Source organism: Tiliqua scincoides, chromosome 7 (genome assembly GCF_035046505.1).
Source record: "Tiliqua scincoides isolate rTilSci1 chromosome 7, rTilSci1.hap2, whole genome shotgun sequence".
Classification (NCBI taxonomy): Eukaryota; Metazoa; Chordata; class Lepidosauria; order Squamata; family Scincidae; genus Tiliqua; species Tiliqua scincoides.
Genome location: NC_089827.1, coordinates 56,159,860 through 56,180,086, shown reverse-complemented (window position 1 = coordinate 56,180,086; position 20,227 = coordinate 56,159,860). Strand labels below are relative to the sequence as shown.

The 20,227-nt window shown below is 46.0% G+C and overlaps 1 protein-coding gene across 1 annotated transcript in view; it reads left to right on the top strand.

The window, feature by feature from the left end:
- Positions 1-9,010: 9,010 nt before the first annotated feature.
- Positions 9,011-20,227, top strand: part of CSNK1E (casein kinase 1 epsilon) — a 43,473-nt gene continuing 32,256 nt past the window's right edge. The window contains exons 1-2 of the mRNA XM_066633392.1: positions 9,011-9,194; positions 13,237-13,324. Of these exons, the coding sequence (XP_066489489.1) occupies positions 13,249-13,324 (76 nt within the window). The 5' untranslated portion in view covers positions 9,011-9,194; positions 13,237-13,248. The remainder of the gene's footprint in view (positions 9,195-13,236; positions 13,325-20,227) is intronic.

Below are 20,227 nucleotides of genomic sequence, written 5' to 3'. Positions count from 1 at the left end.
CCCAGTCTGGCCTTTGTGATGAGGGGAAAGCTCAGGTCTTCAGAAATGAGGTCACCTCACCAATCCCTCATAAATGGACAGCCATTTTGACAGTTAGGTGAGGCCTAAGCTGCTGATGAAGTAAACCTAGCCTCTGTGACACCACCTTTTTTTGCCCCTGGGCACAAGCTGTGGTTCCTTGTCAGCTGCCTGACAGCTGGGCATTTCCCCTGGCCTCTGAGGACTACGTGGAATACTGCTGAATCCCAAAGCCCTCTTTGCAGAAGACAAAAGGCTGCAGCAAGGTATTCGTACCCCAAGTTGAACACAAAGAGGTTCTAAGAGGGCAAGGGGTCCTTTAAATTGGAGAGCTGAGATCATTTTGTTTTGCTTAGCTCAGTCCAGAGTTCACTGCGCGCAACATGGCAGGAGATGGAATGTGAATTCCAATGTTTTGTGGGACGTACAAACATGCAGTTTTCCTCTTTGTACCTGCTGCTTAAGGAAGCCCATATTTTGGTCATCTCTCATTTGCGCAGTAGAATTTCTCTCTTCATAATCTACAATCTGTCCATGGGCACAATCTTGGGAGGGCAGAAGATCCACCAAGATAACCTTGCCCTGTGTTTTGGGCAACATGTCATCCCTCAGCAGCAGTTGTAACTCTGGCCTCACTGTTGTAACTTTTAAACAATGAAATGGGTCTGTGCTGTTATAATGGCTCAGCTTTGGTTTGGAAACACTGCTATAGCTATTATGAGAGGTCTTAACAAAACGTATTCCCGTCTTCAAATGCAGAGCTTTTATTTTGCAGTTTCATTTTGAATGCATTTAGGAGCAGGCCTTTAAATTGTGTTGAGAATTTTGCCTCTTCTACAGAAATATTTTTGCCCCCTTGCATCTGTATGGGTTTTTTTTTAAGGCCTCTGTTAAAATCAGCTCTTTCTTCAGAGCAATAATAATCTCTCCTCTTCCTGGGTCTTGACACAGGATCTCTCTTCCTTTTTTTTTTCCTGGATCAATTTAAAGCTTTTAGGGTGATTTGGGATGGAAGGGGAGAGAGCTCCAAAGGGGAATGGAGGCCCTAAATCAGTGCTTCTAAAACCTGAAATCCACAAGGGGCTGTGCTGATGCCTCAGGCTGGTGGCTTCAACTTCAAATTGATGAGCAAAAAAACAAAAAACAAATCAGCACATATGGAAGCAGCAACTGTGGTGCTAAAACTGCTATGATGAAAGAGCACCAAAACTTTCTTGCTGATTGGTACCTCCTCCTCTGTGAAATAACTGTACACCACTTCCTGTTTCGCTGATGACTTCTCTGTCTCTTCTCTCATTTTCGTCTGCTTCCTGTTTTCTCCTGTCCACAAACACTAAAACACTTAGCCCCCTTTGTTCTCTTCTGCCTCCCCCTGCGAGCCCTGTAGCTGCTCCCAGCGTGCATTGCTCTGTACTTGCCATCAAGACATCTTCATCTTTTCCCTTCTAACCCTTCCTTTCAACTCACTTCTTCTGCTACTATGGCATGACCTTAAACCAAGTGAAACTGACCCATTCCTGTCCTTATTGATCAAATCTTCCTTTTTGTCCCTTTGCTTTTGACTGTGTCCAAATCAGTCTTGATCCTGAGAATGCCTTGACTATAGAAATGAAAATTGAATGAAATGCAATCATTTGTGGAATGCAGTATTACTCGAATAAGGAAGCACTCGTAAGGGTAGCTATATTGACAAAGCTGAAGCATCATATGGCGCTCAGATGTTCCTATGCAATTTTCAGCGCTGGCCATATGGGTGGGAGACACAAGACACACTACATTATGAATTTGTATTCATGTAAAGATATTGAGGAGGGAGAAGGAAGTTGTTTCCTTTGCTGGAGAAAAACTCTTGTGAAGACAAGAACCAGACATTTGCTCAAGAGACCTCCCACACTTGGGATCAGAATAAAGCTTAAAAGAAGCAGGCTGTATTGCCTAGAAATAGCAGCTCAGAACTTTGGGCAAAGGTAAAAAAACTATAGTCAGGGCATGAAGATCCTAAGATGAGCACATGAGAGGAGGCTGAATGAAATTGAGAATAGTGGCCTGGGAAGCTCACAAGCAGGGCATGAAGGCAACAGCCTTTATCTCTTATTTGTTGCCAACATCTGGTGTTCAGAGATCTACTGCACCGGAACACAATGTCTTCATTTAGCTCTCATGGCTAATAGCTCTCTTCCATGAATTTTGGGTTTTTTATTAGTTCATGGGCTCATTTCAAATTCTACTGCTGTTGATTGCAAAAGTAAACCCCTTTAAAATCAGTGGCACTGTCCATCTTATCAGTTTAGGATTATGGGGCTAGACATTTTTTCCCCCCTGTCCCCATTAAAATGGAATTCTTCCTTTGCCCCATGCTTCTATTTGTCCAGCAGGAGAAAAACATACAGGTTCCCCCAGTGGGGGGAAAACACTCATATGGTATTGCAGGGCAAATAATATAAGGGGTGATTTCAACTGGGAAAACAGCATTGGGGGGCAACCCTCTCCAATGCCATAGCCCCAATCCAAATCCCCACCTCCCCAACATATGCTATTAACCTTTATTTTAAAGCAGGATATTGTGATCATAGATCTCTTGTGTCGGATCTAGTTTGGTCCTTAATAACCTCCAGGAGGCTATGGGACTGCTTTCAATGTGGTGTAGTTCACCCTGCATGGAGATGATGCCCATCCAGAAATGGACTGATTGAGTGTGAATAAACTGAAGATCGGTTTGGTGGCAAATAGTGGACAACTGAGTGGACCCATCAGCAGCAGAAATGCCTGTTCTGGATGAGGTCGTTTTCATCCCAAAAGATCAGGGTTGTAGCTTGAGGGCCCAGCATTGTTCCTGGCATCCCACTTGGTGACTGGGGCACAGAGGGCCTGTTATCACCCTTGGTTGATATTCCAGCTGTTCCTGCTACTGGAAGGCAAGAGATCTAGTCACTGGTCAGCCATGTTTTAATGACTTCTAGATTGGACTCATGATGTACTCTAGATTGGGTACACTTGCTCCTGAAGATGGCTTGGAAACTTGAGCTAGTGCACCCTGAAAAATCATGGCTTTAAAATAAAATGAAACCATTTCCAAAAGGTACAGTTAGGAGCTCTTTTTTAAAAAAAATACAACCTTCTGCCCCATGCCCTCAGCCAAATTCTTTTCATTTATAGCTTTGCCGTTCCAGTCCTGTGAACTGGTAGCCTTCATCCGACAACCACTCAGATTTGGTCAACGTGCGTAAACTTTACTTAGAGCAATCCTGGCACGTCCACACAGTTCTGTAGACACTGCTGAGTTTGATTGGTGTGTTGCACAAATTAATAACAAATGAGGCGTGGAGTTCATGTGAGCTGCTCTGCTCCCCCGAGCAAGGAGTGCTTTGGGAGCATTCAGAGGTGACAAGGTACATTGTTGCAACATGTTTTGCCTGCGGTTGTGGTTCCAATTAATTATGTCTGAGACTGGCTCACCCTGTGTGCGCATTAAACTTGTGAGGGGTTCTGGGTGCTGATAACAAAGATGCTTGATAATACCTTCAGATTCATGGAGAGTTTTGGAACAGCCAAAATCCATGTAAAGGAAAACCAAGTACTGTAGTTCCTTAGAGCTTGATCAATACACAAAGCACCATTGCTTCCATTTTCAACACCTTTGCTCAGAAAGGTAGTGCAAAGTGTTGCCAAAAAGCCTGAACTGGGTCTAGATCTGGGGCTGGCCCTAGGCCTCCTCCTGGCACCTGAGGTGGTGTGTCAAAGGTTGTCTTCACTTACTTGGTGATGCGTCAGCCTTTGCTTCTCCCACTTCCTGAGCTGGAAAAGGAAGAAGTTGGGAAGGAGGTGAGAGGGAGGTGTTGCAGGGTGGGGTAGGGCAGGAATTGGGTGGGACCTTGGGTGGGCAAGTGGGAAGCGGGAGGCCAGGACCTCGTAGTTATGCCGAATTCTGACCTTGTTCCTCGTCAAGTGGCGCAAATCGGAGTAGACCCATTGGGCTGCTGCAGCATGACATGGGGTAAGGGGAAATGTTTCCCCTTGCCCCAGGCTGGCCTGCAGTCAGCCTCAAACTTGCGCAGGATATAGCACAGGCCTGCGGGTTGGTTGGCAACCTTCAGTCTGGAAAGACTAAGGTATAAGCCTACAGCACCCGGTATTCCCAGGTGGTCTCCCATCCAAGTACTAACCAGGCCTGATCCTGTGTAGCTTCCAAGATCAGAAGAGATCAGGCATGTGCAGCCTGTTTCCAGCACAAGTTAGAATTGGGCTGTCAGTGGCATATCCAGGGTATGGCAAACCAGGATGTGCTGTATTCAAGGCATGGCAACCCTGGGCACCATTTGAAGGTGGGCATCAGCTGCCCTGTGGGTCCAGAAGTGACTGCTGCACCTGGAGAGTCACAGCAGCAGCTGAGGCGATTTTCACTGTGGAGGCTGGAGTGAAATAGCCCCAACCACTGCTGTGAGTGCACACATGCTCCATTTGCTTCCTTAGTTGGGAACTGATGGGAGTGTCTGCCACCTGAGCATCCACAGCGGTAGCTAGTGTGATTTTGCCCTAGTTGCTTCTGTGAGCACGCACACGCTCCCCCGGAAGTGATGTAACATGACATCATTACGTTGCATGGTGTCACGTGATGTCGCATTACTGCTGCCCAGGGCATCACAGACCCCGGGTATGCCACTGAGCTGACTTCATGGGTAGTCTGGCTACCATTGCTTAGAAAATGAATGCAAAGTGTTGCTGATAAGCCGGAACTTAGTCCAGATCTATTAAGGCAGCCAGAATCTCTCAGTCTTGGCCACCTTATCCACAGTTTATCTTGTGAATGACTGTTAACTTCTGTGTGGCTACAGTTTAATCATGATCACAGTTTGTAATCATTTGTCAGTGTAACCATGTGCCATTTCCTTACCATTACAGGTTAGGAATCCACCTCAACTCATCCATGAGTAATTTGCAAGGTTTGATTTTCTGTGTGGCATTTGCATCCTTTTGACTGGGTAACAGAAACCCAGCTTGCGTTCCTTCCTAGGCTGTCAGGTTGGCCCTAGAGACAGAGACCCACTTTGTATTTTCCTTGTTTTTTTTAGGAATCCTCCGTTGGCCCATACAACACTTGGCCACCACAGGCTGCAGCCAAGGAGGAGGAAAAGGATTTACGTGCACTTCTCAACACACAGACACACACACACACCCTTTCTGCTGATTTGGAAGAGTGGCTAATCCAGAGTTAAAGTGACCAGGCTGAGAGACCCCTTCCAGTAAGCCCAAGAGGCAGCAACACCAGTTGCTTAGCAGTGCTTGGTAAGTACTGATTTTGGGATGCTTTGCCCTTATCATAGTCGACTGTTGTGCCATTCTTTGAATACAAACTAAACAATTTTTTTGTGTTCCATTTCCACTGACACCTCAGGAGCTCTTCTCAGTTTCCAGGCCCCCCTCCATTAAACAAGGATACAGCATGAACAGATAAACATAAAATCCTCTACTCCGTAGTTTTTAAGTCTGTGGCCTCCTTCAAAAGTGCCAGGGCTCCTGAAGGGGTCATGTGACCCCCACTGAGAATGGTTGCTCTAGACTCTTATTCAGGAAGTAGGAATTTGTCCATGAGTGTACCATTGTGACTTTTGATCAAGGACGCTCAGACAAATTTACAGCCTTTCAGAACATTAAAGGTGTGGGTGTGAACAGTTCCAGCACCAGGTTTCTGGGGGTGTTGGGCAAAGCCCCTCACTGTGCCCCTCCATAGTGTCCCCTAAAAGCCCTTTGATGGTGCATTGGACACTAGTGCTGCCACCAGTCCTGAGGGTTAAGGGATTGGTCTGTTCAGGTGAGACAAGGAAAAGGAGGGGGGCAGAATATGGAGAGGTGGGTTTTCACAAATCTAGCCAGGGGCCCCTCTGATGAGCATGGGCCCTCAGTCAGACCCAACCTAGCTGACCTCTAACACCACTCTCGGTACGAGCTTTGTACAGTGCTCCCTGACAGCCCATTCCTATGCTTCCCAGTGCCCAGGGCAGCAGTGGTGCCAAAATGGCTACCTTCCAGCTGGACTGGGAAGCTGTGCCAGGGCTACCTTACACTCCCCTGTGCTCCCTTACCCTGTGTAGCAACCGCGCAGCCCCGATGGGTCTCCTCAGATTTGCGCCTGCTATTGAGAGAGCACAGATTCAAGGAGACCTGTGTCAGGCTGGGATAGGATATGGTGGCCTTCTCCCACCAAACCTTCCCCCACCCTCCCCTGCCCCGGAAAGCTTCCCTCTCTGCCCTGACTTACTGTTCTGCCACCCAGCACTCACATGAAGTGCCAGGCAGAGTCCAGCCAGCCTCCGACCAGCGCTGGCCCAGAATGGACTTGTGCTGAGCCAGCTCTGGTGCTGCCTATTGCAGGTATGCCTTATGGCACATTTGTGACTGTATGCACTGGTGGTGGGCTGGCGCGAGTGCTTCAGGATCAGGCTCTGAGCGTCTTGGAAGAAGTGCAGGATTGAAATGAAATTAATAATAAAGTAAATATGGATGTGGATTATCCAAATGTTGATGATTTGGCCTTTGCGTTTGACTTTAAGTTAGGTTTTCGTCACAACATAGAACCCAATCCAAAACCTGTTTACCTTGATGTCCCACTGATTTAAGTGAGGCATCTAAGGAATCCTTCCTGCAGTACGATATGCAGGAGGTTCAAAAAATAATATAAGAGAAATCAGGAATGTCATGTATAAGGAGGGATGAGTTGCCAGAATCCCATATGATGATAAAGTTAGCGTTACCGGGGCTGAGGAGGACCTATACAGCTATCAGTTTGTGTACCCTCTCTATAGTACAGAAAGGACTGAAAGGCTGGGATTTAAAACTGGACTACTAGAAGCCACGCACCTCAGCCTTATTCATGTTTACTTGGAAGTAACTCCCACTGAGTTCAGTGGGGCTTACTTCTAAGTACCAGATTGCAGCCTTGATTGCATGATATTTGATTCATAGCACCGCTGTGATATGTACCAATGGCTTTCTGTACCACTTCTGTCCCTGATGGCTGCATAGAAAAGTCAAGAATCAGGCTTGCTGTGGCCCCCTTTGCCTAAAATGATTTAGGGCCAAGGATGAGGAGGTGGGGAGCAAATAAGTGTTGCTCTGAGTTTATAGTTCTAAAAATCTTTCAAACTGAAAGAAACATTTGATTTTACACCTATTTTGATATTTCACATTTTGTTCATGGAACACTTGCAGCTCAATACAATGCATATTTACGCAGTAGTAAGTCCCATAGTTCACTAATGGGGAGAAATATAAGCCTCCATCGCTATTACCCTATGCTGCAGTTAGTAGTTTGCAGTTTGAGTGCTCCTTTCTGGAGTGGAAAGGCGGGATGTAAATTCTACTAATAAATAAATAAATATTTGCCTAAAGCAAGGGTGTCAAACTCCTTTCATACAATGGGCAGAATAGCATTCACGAAGCCTGCTGAGGGCCCGAAGTGACATCATTAAGCAAGACAAGACGTCATTAAGCAGGTCATGACCAGAAATAAGCACTTCTGACTTAGGAGCACATTAGCTGCAAATGACAGAAGGGGGGAAAAAGAAAATCTTGTTCATATTTTCAAGACATGCGAGAGCCCAATTATCATGCAAGCTGCCCTTCCAGCAGTGATACCTCAGCACAATTCAGTAACTGATAACAGGATGGTGGTGCTGGGAGAGCCTGAGAGCCAGATAAAGAGCTTCCACTGGCTGCATTCAGCCCCTGGGTCTTATGTTTGACATCCCTGGTCTAGAGAGTGTAAAATGTCACTCCACTGATCTGGAAATATTCAATATCTACTTTCCATTTCTTCTGCAGAAAATGTAGCCCCAGTAACGATTGATGAGCTTCTGTACTTTGAGCAGTAGAGCTGTATCCTAGACATGTTCAATCAGAAGTAAGCTGCGCTAAGCATTCATACACTCTTACCTGGGAGTTAGCCCAACTAAGTGGGGCTTACTTCTGAGTAGCCATGCATAGGCCAGTTCTGTGAATTACTTTATTCCCAGGTAAACAACAATTGCAGCCTCTGGCACAGGGATGTTTTTGAAAAGAGGGCCGAAGTTAGCATTTATGGTGCTTACTGAGGGTTCGGAAGTGACATCATTGAGCAGAAAGCAACATCATTCAGCAGACAATGGCCAGAAATAAGCACTTTAGCTGCAAATGGCAGAAGAGAAAATATGCAAAAAAACCAATTATGCTGGGAAAACCCAATTATAACGGGGCCAGATAAATTGTTTTTGGGGGGCCCACTGGCATATTTGACATCCCTTCTATTTGGTCTGCAGACCTGATATCTGACACCCCTAAGAACATAAGAACAGCCCCACTAGATCAGGCCATAAGCCCATCTAGTCCAACTTCCTGTATCTCACAGTGGCTCACCAAATGCCCCAGGGAGCACACCAGATAACAAGAGACCTGCATGCTGGTGCCCTCCCTTGCATCTGGCATTCTGACACAGCCCATTTCTAAAATCAGGAGGTTGCACATACACATCATGGCTTGTAACCCATGATGGATTTTTCCTCCAGAAATCAGTCCAATCCCCTTTTAAAGGCATCTAGGCCAGATGCCATCACCACATCCTGTGGCAAGGAGTTCCACAGATGCCCTGCTCTAGTGCCCTTATCTGAACAATGGGAGCATCACCTGCCTCCCCCAAACCATTCTGCGACCCGTTCTGGAGCCAGTGCGCTTGTTGTGTGCATCGCCGCGCATAAGTGCAGGCGCCTGTGGTTGGCAGACTTTTTGAGGGTGCTGGTTTGTAGTGGCTTATTTTTCCCAGATGTTGGGGAAGGCAAAGATGAAGAAATCAGCCTAGAAGGTGCGGGGGGGGGGAGGAGGAAAGGAAAGAAAACAAGTTGATGTCCCTTTAAACCTGAGAGGGCGGGCTCAGGGCTTTGTAGGATGACATCAGTGGGTTTGGCCCGGGGACTCAATGGAAACTCAATGAGTGAGAGCCGCGGCTGTACACGCACCGCGAGAGACTGAAGGGGAAGGAGGGAGCCAGTGGAGCAGGCAGAACGCGCAGGAGGAGGAAGCGCAGCGCTTGGAGCTGGCGAGGGCGCCCGGCCGCCTTTCCCAATCCTCCGTCATCCTCCCCTCCCCGGCCTCGCTCCCCCCTGACAGCCACAGGAGCAGCAGCGGCAGACAGGCTCCTTCCAGGCAGGGTGAGTATTGGGGGGATCCGGGCTGGTTTTGGGGTGCAAAGCCGGGGGGAAAGGCGGCCCCTCCGTCCCTTTGTTTTTCTGCTGAGAGCGGAGGCTCAGGCCGGGGGAGGGGAGGGAGGCTCTGCTCTGGCTCGCACACACACGCCAGGCTCAGGCTGGTGGGGGGCGAGTTGTGTGACAGGCGAAGCGGACCAGCCAGAGGGGAGGACAAAAGGGTTTTATTTTTGATGGAGACAAAGGAGCGCGCAGCAGCCTCCCCGCCGCCTCTGGGTTCCAGGGGCACCCAGGAGAGGGGCTACTGTATCCTCTCCCCCCTCCTTTGGGTACTGTTGCAATCTACATGTTGCAATGGACCCCCGATACATAAAATGGAATTATTGTGCTGTTCAGATGTCCAATTTTGGGGAGGGGGGGTGTTTGTTTTTCTTCCTACAATGTCTCTACATAAGATTTGCAAACAGTGGTAAATGGATAGATTCTTCCTCTTCCCCTTTGCTTCAGCCCCCCCTCCCCCAAAAAATGTTTATTTTTGGGGGAGGGACACACACATACACACACGTAGTAGGCACCATTGTGTTTCTGAAAGTGTTACCTCTGACAAATAGGGTGTGGGGGGAAGGGAAGGGGATGTTGTTGTAAATCACTATCTCCTTTTGTGCACAGGGAAGGTTGGGGTATTGTTGTGTGTGGGTAGGGGGGGAGGATGGAGGAGGAAGAGGAGGAGAGCCCTCCTCAGCATTTGTTCTAAATGCTGATCCCTTCTAAGAGCTCAGCATGGATCTTGTGTAAATAGAAGTTTAGTGCTATTTCTAATCGATGGCCGTCTATCTTTTTTTCTGCAATATTAAGTGTTGTTCTTATTATTATTAATAACAATAATGATATTGTTCTGAAGCTGCTTTGGCTTGGGTGAAGGGTGACTTTAATTTTAAGTCCTGCTGGTGGCTGTGTGAGAAGATGATCTGATCAATTTTTATCTCTCCTTAATGCCAGCATTTGTTGTGTGGTTTTATCTGCCTCCTTTTATTTTTGGGAATTGTTCAAAAGGGAAAGGGGGGGGGGGAGAAGGAAATGAGCCGAGAGCTAATCTCTCTCTTTTTGTGTTAAATTGTGATTTCTTTTCTATCTTCTCCCCTCCCCCAAATACTGAAGCCAGTGCTAAAGGACCCCCCCTCCGCCTCTTCTTCACCCCAGCATCATCCATTATGTATCTGGTCAGCTCTCACACAGATTGGCCTACAGCAGCCTTGGGTGCATTCTTGATTCCCAGCAAATTAACATAAGACTAGGGAAATCCTCTAACTAACAGAAATTGTTTGTTAGGCGGGCAGGGTGAGTAGCGGGCAGGGTGAGTAGCCTACCCTTTAGCATCTGTGCTGACACCCAGATATCTGGTTGTGTACACATGTTTACACAATGTGTGTGTGTGTGTATTTGTGTCGTGTATAATATGTCTGGTGTGCATCTGCTACTGCCTGGGTGAGCGCTTTCTACAGTAGTGTGCTGTATTTGTGTGTGTGAAGAGGATATTAATATATTATAATCATCCACTCACGCAGAGTGGAGTGCGTTTGGCTGATGTGTGGGAATCCTTTCTGAAACTAGAAGAGGGTTTTCTTGGTTGTCTGCTTGATGCTGCCTAGGCTGTTGCTCTAGTTGGGGAATGCACATGAAAAAGCAGGATGCTGGGCCCTGGGGTTGGAGAGAAACTTCTGGGGTAGGGAGCTGGTTCGTTCTTCAAACACTTGAAAGCAGGTCCTGAGTCTACCAGCTGAGGGTTTGGTCCTTGGTGTGAACTGGTCTTGCTGCCACCTGCATGCTACTACCCACTGCACAAGGATTTGCTGGCCTTATTACTTCTGTGATCCTTCACACCATTACCAAGGAGTAAATCCCATTGAATTTTACACTGTTCTGTGTTGTGTTTCACTTCTGCATATGGAAAGATGATGTGAAAAAGAGTTCATTGGCTGTTGCTAGACCTTCCTGTTTTTCCCTAACTTTTTTTATGGTTGGAATATCTACTGTTTTTTTCAAAATAAAAGAGGTTTTGAGGCCGCCTGCTTGTCACCAGGAAGGGTTATTGTAATGCTATGTTGGATGCTTCAGAACCAAGCCCTGATACTTTTGCAGAAGCCAAAAGGTCACAAGCAGCTTGAAAAAACACAATGAACAACCTGAGCCTCTAGTGACTGAATTTGGCACTCCTGCATGGGATAGGTTACTGACTGGTGAGACAAAATAGTACAGTCCTACTTTTGCTGTACGCTTGGGTCATTGTGCCATGGAACAGAGCTGGCAGAGAAACCTAGGAAACTCTTAACCTTTAGGGATCATGCATCTCCAGAGTCATTTCTGAAAGGCTCTTGATTCTAGGCAGTTCTAGTGTCACCAACCTCATAGTGTTTGAGAATGTAGAACCATGACTTGGAAGTGAGATCAAGATTGGGATACGAGTCAAAAGTATATGTGACTGACAGCTTGGATGAGTGGGTAATGGTGGGAGTGGGGGCAATCTTGTATTTTCAATAGGATTTATCCTTCTGGTTTGGTTTCCAGGGCTGTGCTTGCTTTCCATGTTCTGCTTGACTATTAAAATATGAGAGGAAATGACTCTTTGACTTGACAGATAACCTGCAAATATGGGGTTAAGGCTTGAAAAAGGCGGCTCCAGCTGTGTGTGTGTGTGTGTGTTGGAGGGAGAGAAAGCGATGAGTGTACTAAATACTCAGTTTCAATCTATGAAACCATACAGGGACTACTTAAATGTGTCTCTGCATCTTGTCTATCTGCCTCTCTTTAATCTCATGATTTAGTGGCAAATCAGGGTTTGGATATTACTCCACTTATTGGGCTTATTCTAGTATGCCATGGAGGATGTCCCTCACTTATCATAGGCTATGCCTTATTGTGCAAAAGCACCCCCTTGTCTACTTAATCTTTTCCCATTCTTCCATGCAGTCCACCCCCACGGAAGCAAAGCCTGTATCCAGTACATTAATAAACATACATTACATAAATTAACCATACATCGGCATCCCTTAAAAGGAACCTCAGTTTCTCCTCCCCTTCTTCAGACAGATTCACGATAAGGAGAATAGGGGGAGGTGTACGATGGTGGCTATCCAGGCGATATACTGCCGGTGCCTCAAGAACACCATTTGGCAACAGTTTAAAGGTAGTAAGGCTCAGGTTTGGCTAGATCTTTTGGGAGTGAGTGTGCTATGTGGAAAGCTTCTGACTGTGGAAAAACAAGGTGGACCTAGCATCAAATCCAATGAAAGTGTGCAACAAGACCAGTTCATAAACAACCTCAGAATATGAGGCAGGGATCTATCTCACGTGGCACACTACCATGTAATGGTACTAATGAGCAAGCAAAGGAGGAAGGCTATGCATTATGGATCCAGTTCCACTTCTTCCCACCCCTCCCGGCCCTGTGTGATCTTTGGAAATGATGCTTCTGGAGGCGTTTTCTGGATTCAGTTGATGGCGGAGCAAGCCAGGTGTGGGTTTCTTGACCAGTTCTGGGAGCAGCTTAGGTTTTTTCCACCAGAAGATTTTTCTCTTTGACCAAAACAAGCTGAATGAGGCTTAATGGCTTGATAAATCTTTACTATACTTGCAAGGCTGTCCCATGGATTTCAGTGAGTTTTTGCTTCCATATAAGTAGGATTGCCTCTCAAAATGGTTTGGGGTGTAAGGTAACCTTAAGTGACTGGCTTAGTTATATTTACTTTCTTGGGTCAAACCCCCCCCCCACAATGTTGCTGAAGAAAGTCACAGTTGGTCACAGTTCCAAAAGTTTGAGGTTCTGATCTCTAGTGAACTTTTAGGCAGAGAGGGGAACCCAGATCTCTTACTGTGGCAGGTCGGTTCCCAAGTGGACAGTACTACATCTGGATCCCCGTACTTCTCTTTGCGGGGGAGGGGGGAGAGCAAGTCTAGGCATAAGCTTTGGGTCCTCCTATTGTGGTAGTTGCATGTATTGGTTTAGACTCTTTCTCATCTTACTCTGCATATCCTTTGTTTCATTCCCCAGAGCAACTGAATCATGGAGCTTCGAGTGGGGAACAAGTATCGACTGGGACGAAAAATCGGTAGTGGTTCCTTTGGAGATATTTATTTGGGTGAGTTTCTGTTGACTGTAGGCACTTGTCTTTTAACTTCTACAACAACTCTCGTGGGCCAGGGCATGTGTGTTGGGAGCGGTAAACTCCAAGCAATCTGCTGTTTCTCTAACCCAGTGGATCCCAAACTTTTTAGCACCAGGACCCACTTTTTAAAACAACACTCTTTTGGAACCCACCTAGCTTTACCAGACTTCTAAAAAGGAGATCTAGAAAGAAATATTTATTTATAAGTAATAACTACTAGAAAGACCGCAAACATTTATCTCTCTATTTACAAGTGCTTGCAAACTGTGGAAGCTCAGCTCTTCGCAGGGCAGTTAGCAGCTACAGTATTGATTTTTGAATAACTGACCTTTTTAGCAATTCAGCTGTTGGAATACTGATCTTTTCATCACCCTTTGGTGACCCACCAGTGTGTCCTGACCTACAGTTTGGGAACCATTGCTCTAACCTCTTTTTTTTTTTGCCTGTTAGCCAGTTAATTGGAGGAAAATTCTTCCTGACTGTTTTGGGTAGACAGGACTGCGTTGAACAGGGATGACCAACTTGATCCAGCTCCTGAAGCAGCCTTATCTGCCCCTTTATTAATCAAGGCACGTTCAGGTTTCCCACAACTTTCTTCATAAGGAAGAATGTTCTCAAACTGTAGGGCCGAGCACTAGCATGTTTTCATCTCTTTTGGGTTGTGCACATTCTGGACGTTATTATGTAAAATATTTCTGCTGCAAGGCCTTCAAGGCAGTGTCCAGTCTTAAAAATACAAGACATAATAAAAAAGCAGCATATGCCAAAGTGGGCATATGGCAAATAACAAGATGTTATTTGTCAGACTCCTGAGGGAATAAAATGCTTATAATGTGGCACTCACAAGAGAGAAGTGTTGGCACCAAAGAGGTGACTCTGGGGTAGATTATGCCACAGAGTATGTGGGGAGGGGGCTACTGAACAGAGAGTCCTATCCCTGGTCCTATTCCTCTGTCTAGTCTTCAAAGGTGGATGGGGAACATGGGGCAGGGCACGCCATATAGTAGTTTGTCTAAATGCATGTGCCCCATCAGTAGGAAGCCCTTGTTGCCAAGTTTTGGCAACTGTATTAATGAAGGCTGGTCACTCTTGAGTGAGATTCTTCGTGTGACTTTGAGCCCTGGCGTGCTGTCTGGAGTAGTGCCTTGGGATATATCCTGTGGTTATATCCTGGGATGCAGAAGTCGGCTATCCCTGATATGGGATATAATTCACAATCTAGCAAGCACAAGAATGGCAGGAATTAAGGGTCTTCCACAAAGGACCTTCTTGTAGGAAATGTCAGCTGCAGGGACATGCAGTGGGTGGGGTGGCAGTTGAGGCAGAGCCTCCCCATTGGAGTCCTTCAGAAAGCACTGTTGCCATGTGATGTGCTCAAGTACGCACAACCCATGCGACTCCAGTGGGGAGGCTTTGCCTCACCTGCCTCCCCACCCACCACATGTCCCTGGTCGGCTGCTGTTGGCCAGAAGGTACAAGCAAGGGCTCTTGGGCTACCTAAGTAGGCTAGAAAATTGGACTGCATGCACATTCTGTGCTTGGAGTATTGTTTTATTTTTTATACCTAATATAAAAATTAAAAAAAAATCTATGTAGCTCTGGGCACCAGACATTTAATGGTCATGGGGGTCAATGGTATAAGGCACACTTACCTCCTTTCTAATTAACCCATTTTTGCCTGGCACACAGGTGTACGCATTTGGTCTCTGTTGCTTATATGCAATGCTGGGCAGAAATGGCTTAAGAGAGGTACATTGTCCAATTCCCCCATTTTGAGCCAATACAAATTAGGAGTGGGGAGGCAAGGAGGAGCACCCTTGCCTTGGAACGCATGCTTGACACTTCAAAGGCTGCTGCCTTAAATTCTGTTATTCAATGCCTTGATTTCTCATTCTAAAAATGATCTCATGCTTTGTGTCTGTTTTTTAACCTCTGGATCTGTCCCTCATAGTTTGGATTGCCTGTCTCTGTTCTGTTCTGCCCACTTATTGATGTGCCCAGCAGCAAATGAAGTATTCTAGGTGTGGCCTCCCTATCTGGTGCTGCACTGGTGAAAAAAGGCTACCTCTAAGTGATCAGTAACCCGATGCCACTGCATACAAGGCCTCCCTCCTGTGTGACTGGCTTTCCCAACATCCAGCAGTGTATCGCATTGCACCCCTTCTCCCATTTGCAGCCTGGCACCGCTACAAGATTTAGCAGCTTCGCTCTTTCCCAGATTCCTGTTCTTGAATACAGTGTCTTCATGTTTTCTTCTGAGATGATCTTCTTTCATTTTCAACTAGAGAACATTTATTTTCTAATTTCTCAACTCCTTTTGGTCCATGTGTAGATGCATCAGTGTCTGTGTCCTGAATCCTGACTTACCTCTCTGATACCATGGAAAGGTATCTTTTTGGGTCCTGTTAATTTACATGTGCCTTTGCTAAACTCCTTTCTCTGGGATGCCATCTTTTTCATTTGATCTTTCATCTCCCAGTATTGTCATTAGGGTTGCAGTAATGAAAACTAATTTTTTGACTTGCATTTTGCTTACTAAATGTTGAACATATGCTTTCTGTGATGTCCTATGACCCGTAGTTACCAAAGAAAAAATGGAGCTTAAGCTCATTTCTAAACTTTTTGTCTGTACTTGTCAAAAGCTTTCTATTCCACCTGGATCTTCTCTTATCCTGACTTACCTTTTGTGTCTTCCTCTGCCCTCTTTGTTCCTTCTGTTGCATATATTTAGCTCACACTTATTTTGCTATTGGATATCTACCCTTCCTTTCAAAGGACTTGGTGTAGGTTGCATGAGATTATCCCAATCCTGTGAGATTGGCAGGTCTGGCACGTCCATGAGGCTAACTGAAGCAGAGACCTCAGGCAGCAAATTGGCAAAGGGGCATCTACCTCCCATCGACATGGCTCCTGGAATGGAAAAGAGGAGTATAGAGGGAGTGGTGGCTCCAGAAGGTCTTGGACTGACCCTGGAGTTGGACAAGGCTGAAAGTGTGATCTGCCCAAGGTTTGCCCAGTGAACCATGACTGAGCAAGAGTAGGGCCTCTTCAGTGGTTGTTCACTTGCTGTAGAACACTACCTGATCTGCAGTGGTTCTCAAACTTTTAGCACTGGAATCTGCTTTTTAGAATGAGAATTTGTCAGGAGCCACTGGAGATGATGTCATGACCAGAAGTAACAACATCAAGCAGGAAAATTTTTTAACAATCTTAGGCTGCAATCCTACCCACATTTCCCTGGAGTAAGTCCCATTTACTATCATTGTAAAAAGCATTACTAGCCTGTTAAAAATACAGATGTGTGACATTTCCCCAAATGCAGTCACATACCATAGTAGCATCAAATCTAATGTATTAAAAATAAAATATTGAATTGAATGGGGACCCACCTCAAATTGGCTCACGACTTACCTAGTGGGTCCTGACCCACAGTTTAAGAAACACTGCTTTAGTGAGTTTACAAAACTGAACATAATGTCACCTTTTTAAGCCAGCTTTTCCAGTGCAACAATTATGATGTGGTGTTTTCAGGAATTAATATTGCTTGTACTCATTTATGTGCACGTAATTGATTGCAATTTGGTCTGAGATAGCATTGGGGATGCGAAGTGTAACACTTTTAAATAAACAAATAAAAAAAATTTGAACCCAAGTCATCTGGTTCAAATTCTGTGGTCTGTCTGTTGCATCATACTGGAGTCACTTCATGTGCCTAGAGTAGTCTCTCTTATAAGCCTCAAAAACAATTTCTTCAACACAGTCTGGTTGGACCCACACTAACTGCATTGCCAGCTGGCTTCTGCCTGTTCCAGCTGTATTACTCCTTGATCAGCTCCCTGGTTCTTCCACATCCCTGTCTTGCTCTTATAACAAGTGTGTCAGCCTCTAGATAGGCATTATTTTTGTGGTCTCTTGTATATTGCAGTGTGCTGTTACTCAAGTGTTGCCATATATACCATTGACAATCTTTTAAACAAATCAGTGCTTCGTGGAGATTTTGATTGAACTCCACTGAAATATTTTAACTTCACAGTACTGATGTGAGCTCCGTATTGTAATGCAAACATCGGAGCTAAGATACAGCCAATAAGCAATTATCCTGATTCAGTTTTATAAGATTTAAGTCCAGGTGATGGTTATTAGCAGCACACTGACTGTGGTTGTACTGACTATGTGTGCTTGCTTCCCTGATGGGGCCAACCAGGCATCTGATGAGCTGCACCATATTTTATTTAGAATATTTCTAATCTTCAGTTTGGGAAGGAGCATCTCAAAATGACTCACAAAAGATTAAAAGTGGCAGATTCTTAGAAATGCAAAATGAAAAGCAGAAGATGACAAAAGCCAGATTAAAACTGTATATAAAATCATAATATCAAGAGAGTCTGGGAGAATAAAAGACATTTTTGTGTGCCCCCTCAAAACCAGGACATCAAGCCAGGTGAGCTGCCATAGGAAGAGTGTTCCACAGTTGGGGTGCCACACCCTAACCTCTGAGGGTGGGAGTACTCAAGAGGGGGTTCTCTTGGGCAGACTTGTTTGCGAGGTTATCCATGAATGTAGAGATGAAGCATAGGTGCAGCATGCTCTCCAGGAGTTCAGATGCTAGTGCTGTCCATCCCATTTTGTTGCAACCCAGAAAAGGTAAAGCATAGACAAAGATTGGCAGGGTCAACACTTTCACTTGATTGCTTCATCCGATAGCGCACGTTGTGTGTGTTGATCTGCTAGTATTAAACTCCTTTTGCATGTTAAGAGACCAGCATCTAGCTGGTGGTCTGCATTCTCATTTCACTCATACTGTTGTGAGTTTTATGGAAGTGTCTTGCATGAGGGGGACCAACAGGTGTTCAGCTCCCTGGACAACTCTGCATTTGGCAAGCTTCAAAAATCAATGTCTGAGCTGAAGTGCTTATGGATCCTTCCCAAGATCTTGGTTCTCCTCACTTCATCCAGATCACAACATGGGATGATTTAAAGGAACTATGAATGCAGCTCAGCCTTGGTTGCTTTTCTTGCTGACCTCTTGTGTCCTTTCTCTTACGTACAAGGGTCCTCCCCCCCCACTTGTTTTTCCTCTGATCACTAAGTGTAGTGTGAAACACATTTCATTAAACACCTTGGAAAAGGGCAAGCATTTTTACTGCTGCACCCTGAGCAGGTTAAATGAAGCAGTTGTCGGTCTTCTTTAATGCATGCCATTTTACTATGTGGATTAATTCAACCTGTGTTCTTGGAATGCCAGTATGGTTGTGTGAATCAGGCTGGAGCTACTTAACCCAAGAGAAAGGTCACTCTGTTGCCTGGCAGATCTGTTACTGATATTAGCGACCAGGCCTGCACTGGATGTAATGAGAGATTGGGACTGTACCAGGCCAGACATCCTATAAGCCTCTTTTGCATTCTATGATTCTGTAATTCAATGGGCTCTGTAAACACATGTCTGGAATGTGGAGTCTTTGCTTTCTGTGGCGAAGATTGTTTTGTTTGGGAGGCTCCGCTGATGGACACTGGTAGAACTGAAATGGGGGAGGGAGGGAGGCGTGGATCTTGGACGCAAGAGCTACTGCGGCTTGGGAGGTGCCGTGTTGGACTCAAACAGCAGGAGAACATGGTGAGAACTCAAACAGCAGGAGCTGCTACAGGTTGAAACGGGTGTCATAGCAGAAGTGGCTGGGATGAAGGAAAGGCAGACTGCCTTTAAAGAAAGAACTGATGGCAGGCAGGGCATGCTGGGAAACTGGTGGCCTCTGCTTGGAAAGTTCCTGGTTGCATGCCCCTCCCTCAGAGGGAGGGGGCTGCATCCTCTTTGTTTCTTGGTCTGTCCCTGTCAACTCTCACCCATCTGCTTCCTTGCCATTCTTCATTAACAAATAACAGGGAGGAAAAGAGAAGGAGAAATGTCATAGCGCTCTGTGTAACAGGTCTAAAAGGTCCCTTGTGAAAAGTGCCATTTTCACTTAGGCTGGTGACATCAATCTGTTTTATAAGACAACCACCCCACCCCACCCCACCCCCGCCACCATTGGAAACAAATGGATTTTGAAGATGCAACCCACACAGTTGCACGAGACGGAGGTGGCTGCTGCATCGGATTGTTGAACACTTCCAGATCTCTCCAATCACTGAAGCAGAAGGTCTCTGTAGCATCTGTATCTGTGAAATGCTGCATGGGCTGCTTCCGACGACCCTTTGTAGTCTAGACTACTGCATAATCTCATTTGAAGTGTAGGCCGTTTGCCTGCAGATCTGTGACGGAAATAGGGATTCATAAGGCAGTGGTGAGGAGGCACATCGTGCTCCTGTATGTAAAATACAAGAGTTGTGGACTTTTCATTCTGTGTTTGAGTGACGAGGAGTGTGGGCTTTGCAGAAGAATAGGGGAGATGGAAGTATGGGAGATAATCAGAGCGGTTGTGGGTTAAGCAAGGGGGAATTGCTTCAGGAAGGGGCTTGTCAAAGAGCTCAGGGAGAAACTTTGCAAAGGTCACTGTGGATATTGAGAACAGCATGGCAAAAGGCCTGGGGATGGAACGTGGTGATAGGAACAAAGGCAAGCATATTTTTAGTTCCATTCTTATGGTTGTAAAAGTGCTTCCGACATGTGGAAGGTTCTGTGCCCTCAATGGTTCCTTGGTCTGCCCTTGTGGCCTTCTGTCATTTCCTATTCTGTAAATAACCAACCTGTGGCAGAAAATTGGGGCATGCGGGAACAGGAGGGTTTACTGTTCCAGCTGTGGCAGAAAGTCTGGCCTGCCCCCTTGCACAGTGTTGTCCTGCCAGTGGTGTAGCTAGAGGGGGTGCAAATCACTAAGATTTGCAAGGAGCCTCACTGCAGCATGCAAGTGCCCCCCCCCCTCGGAGCCGTTCTGAGCC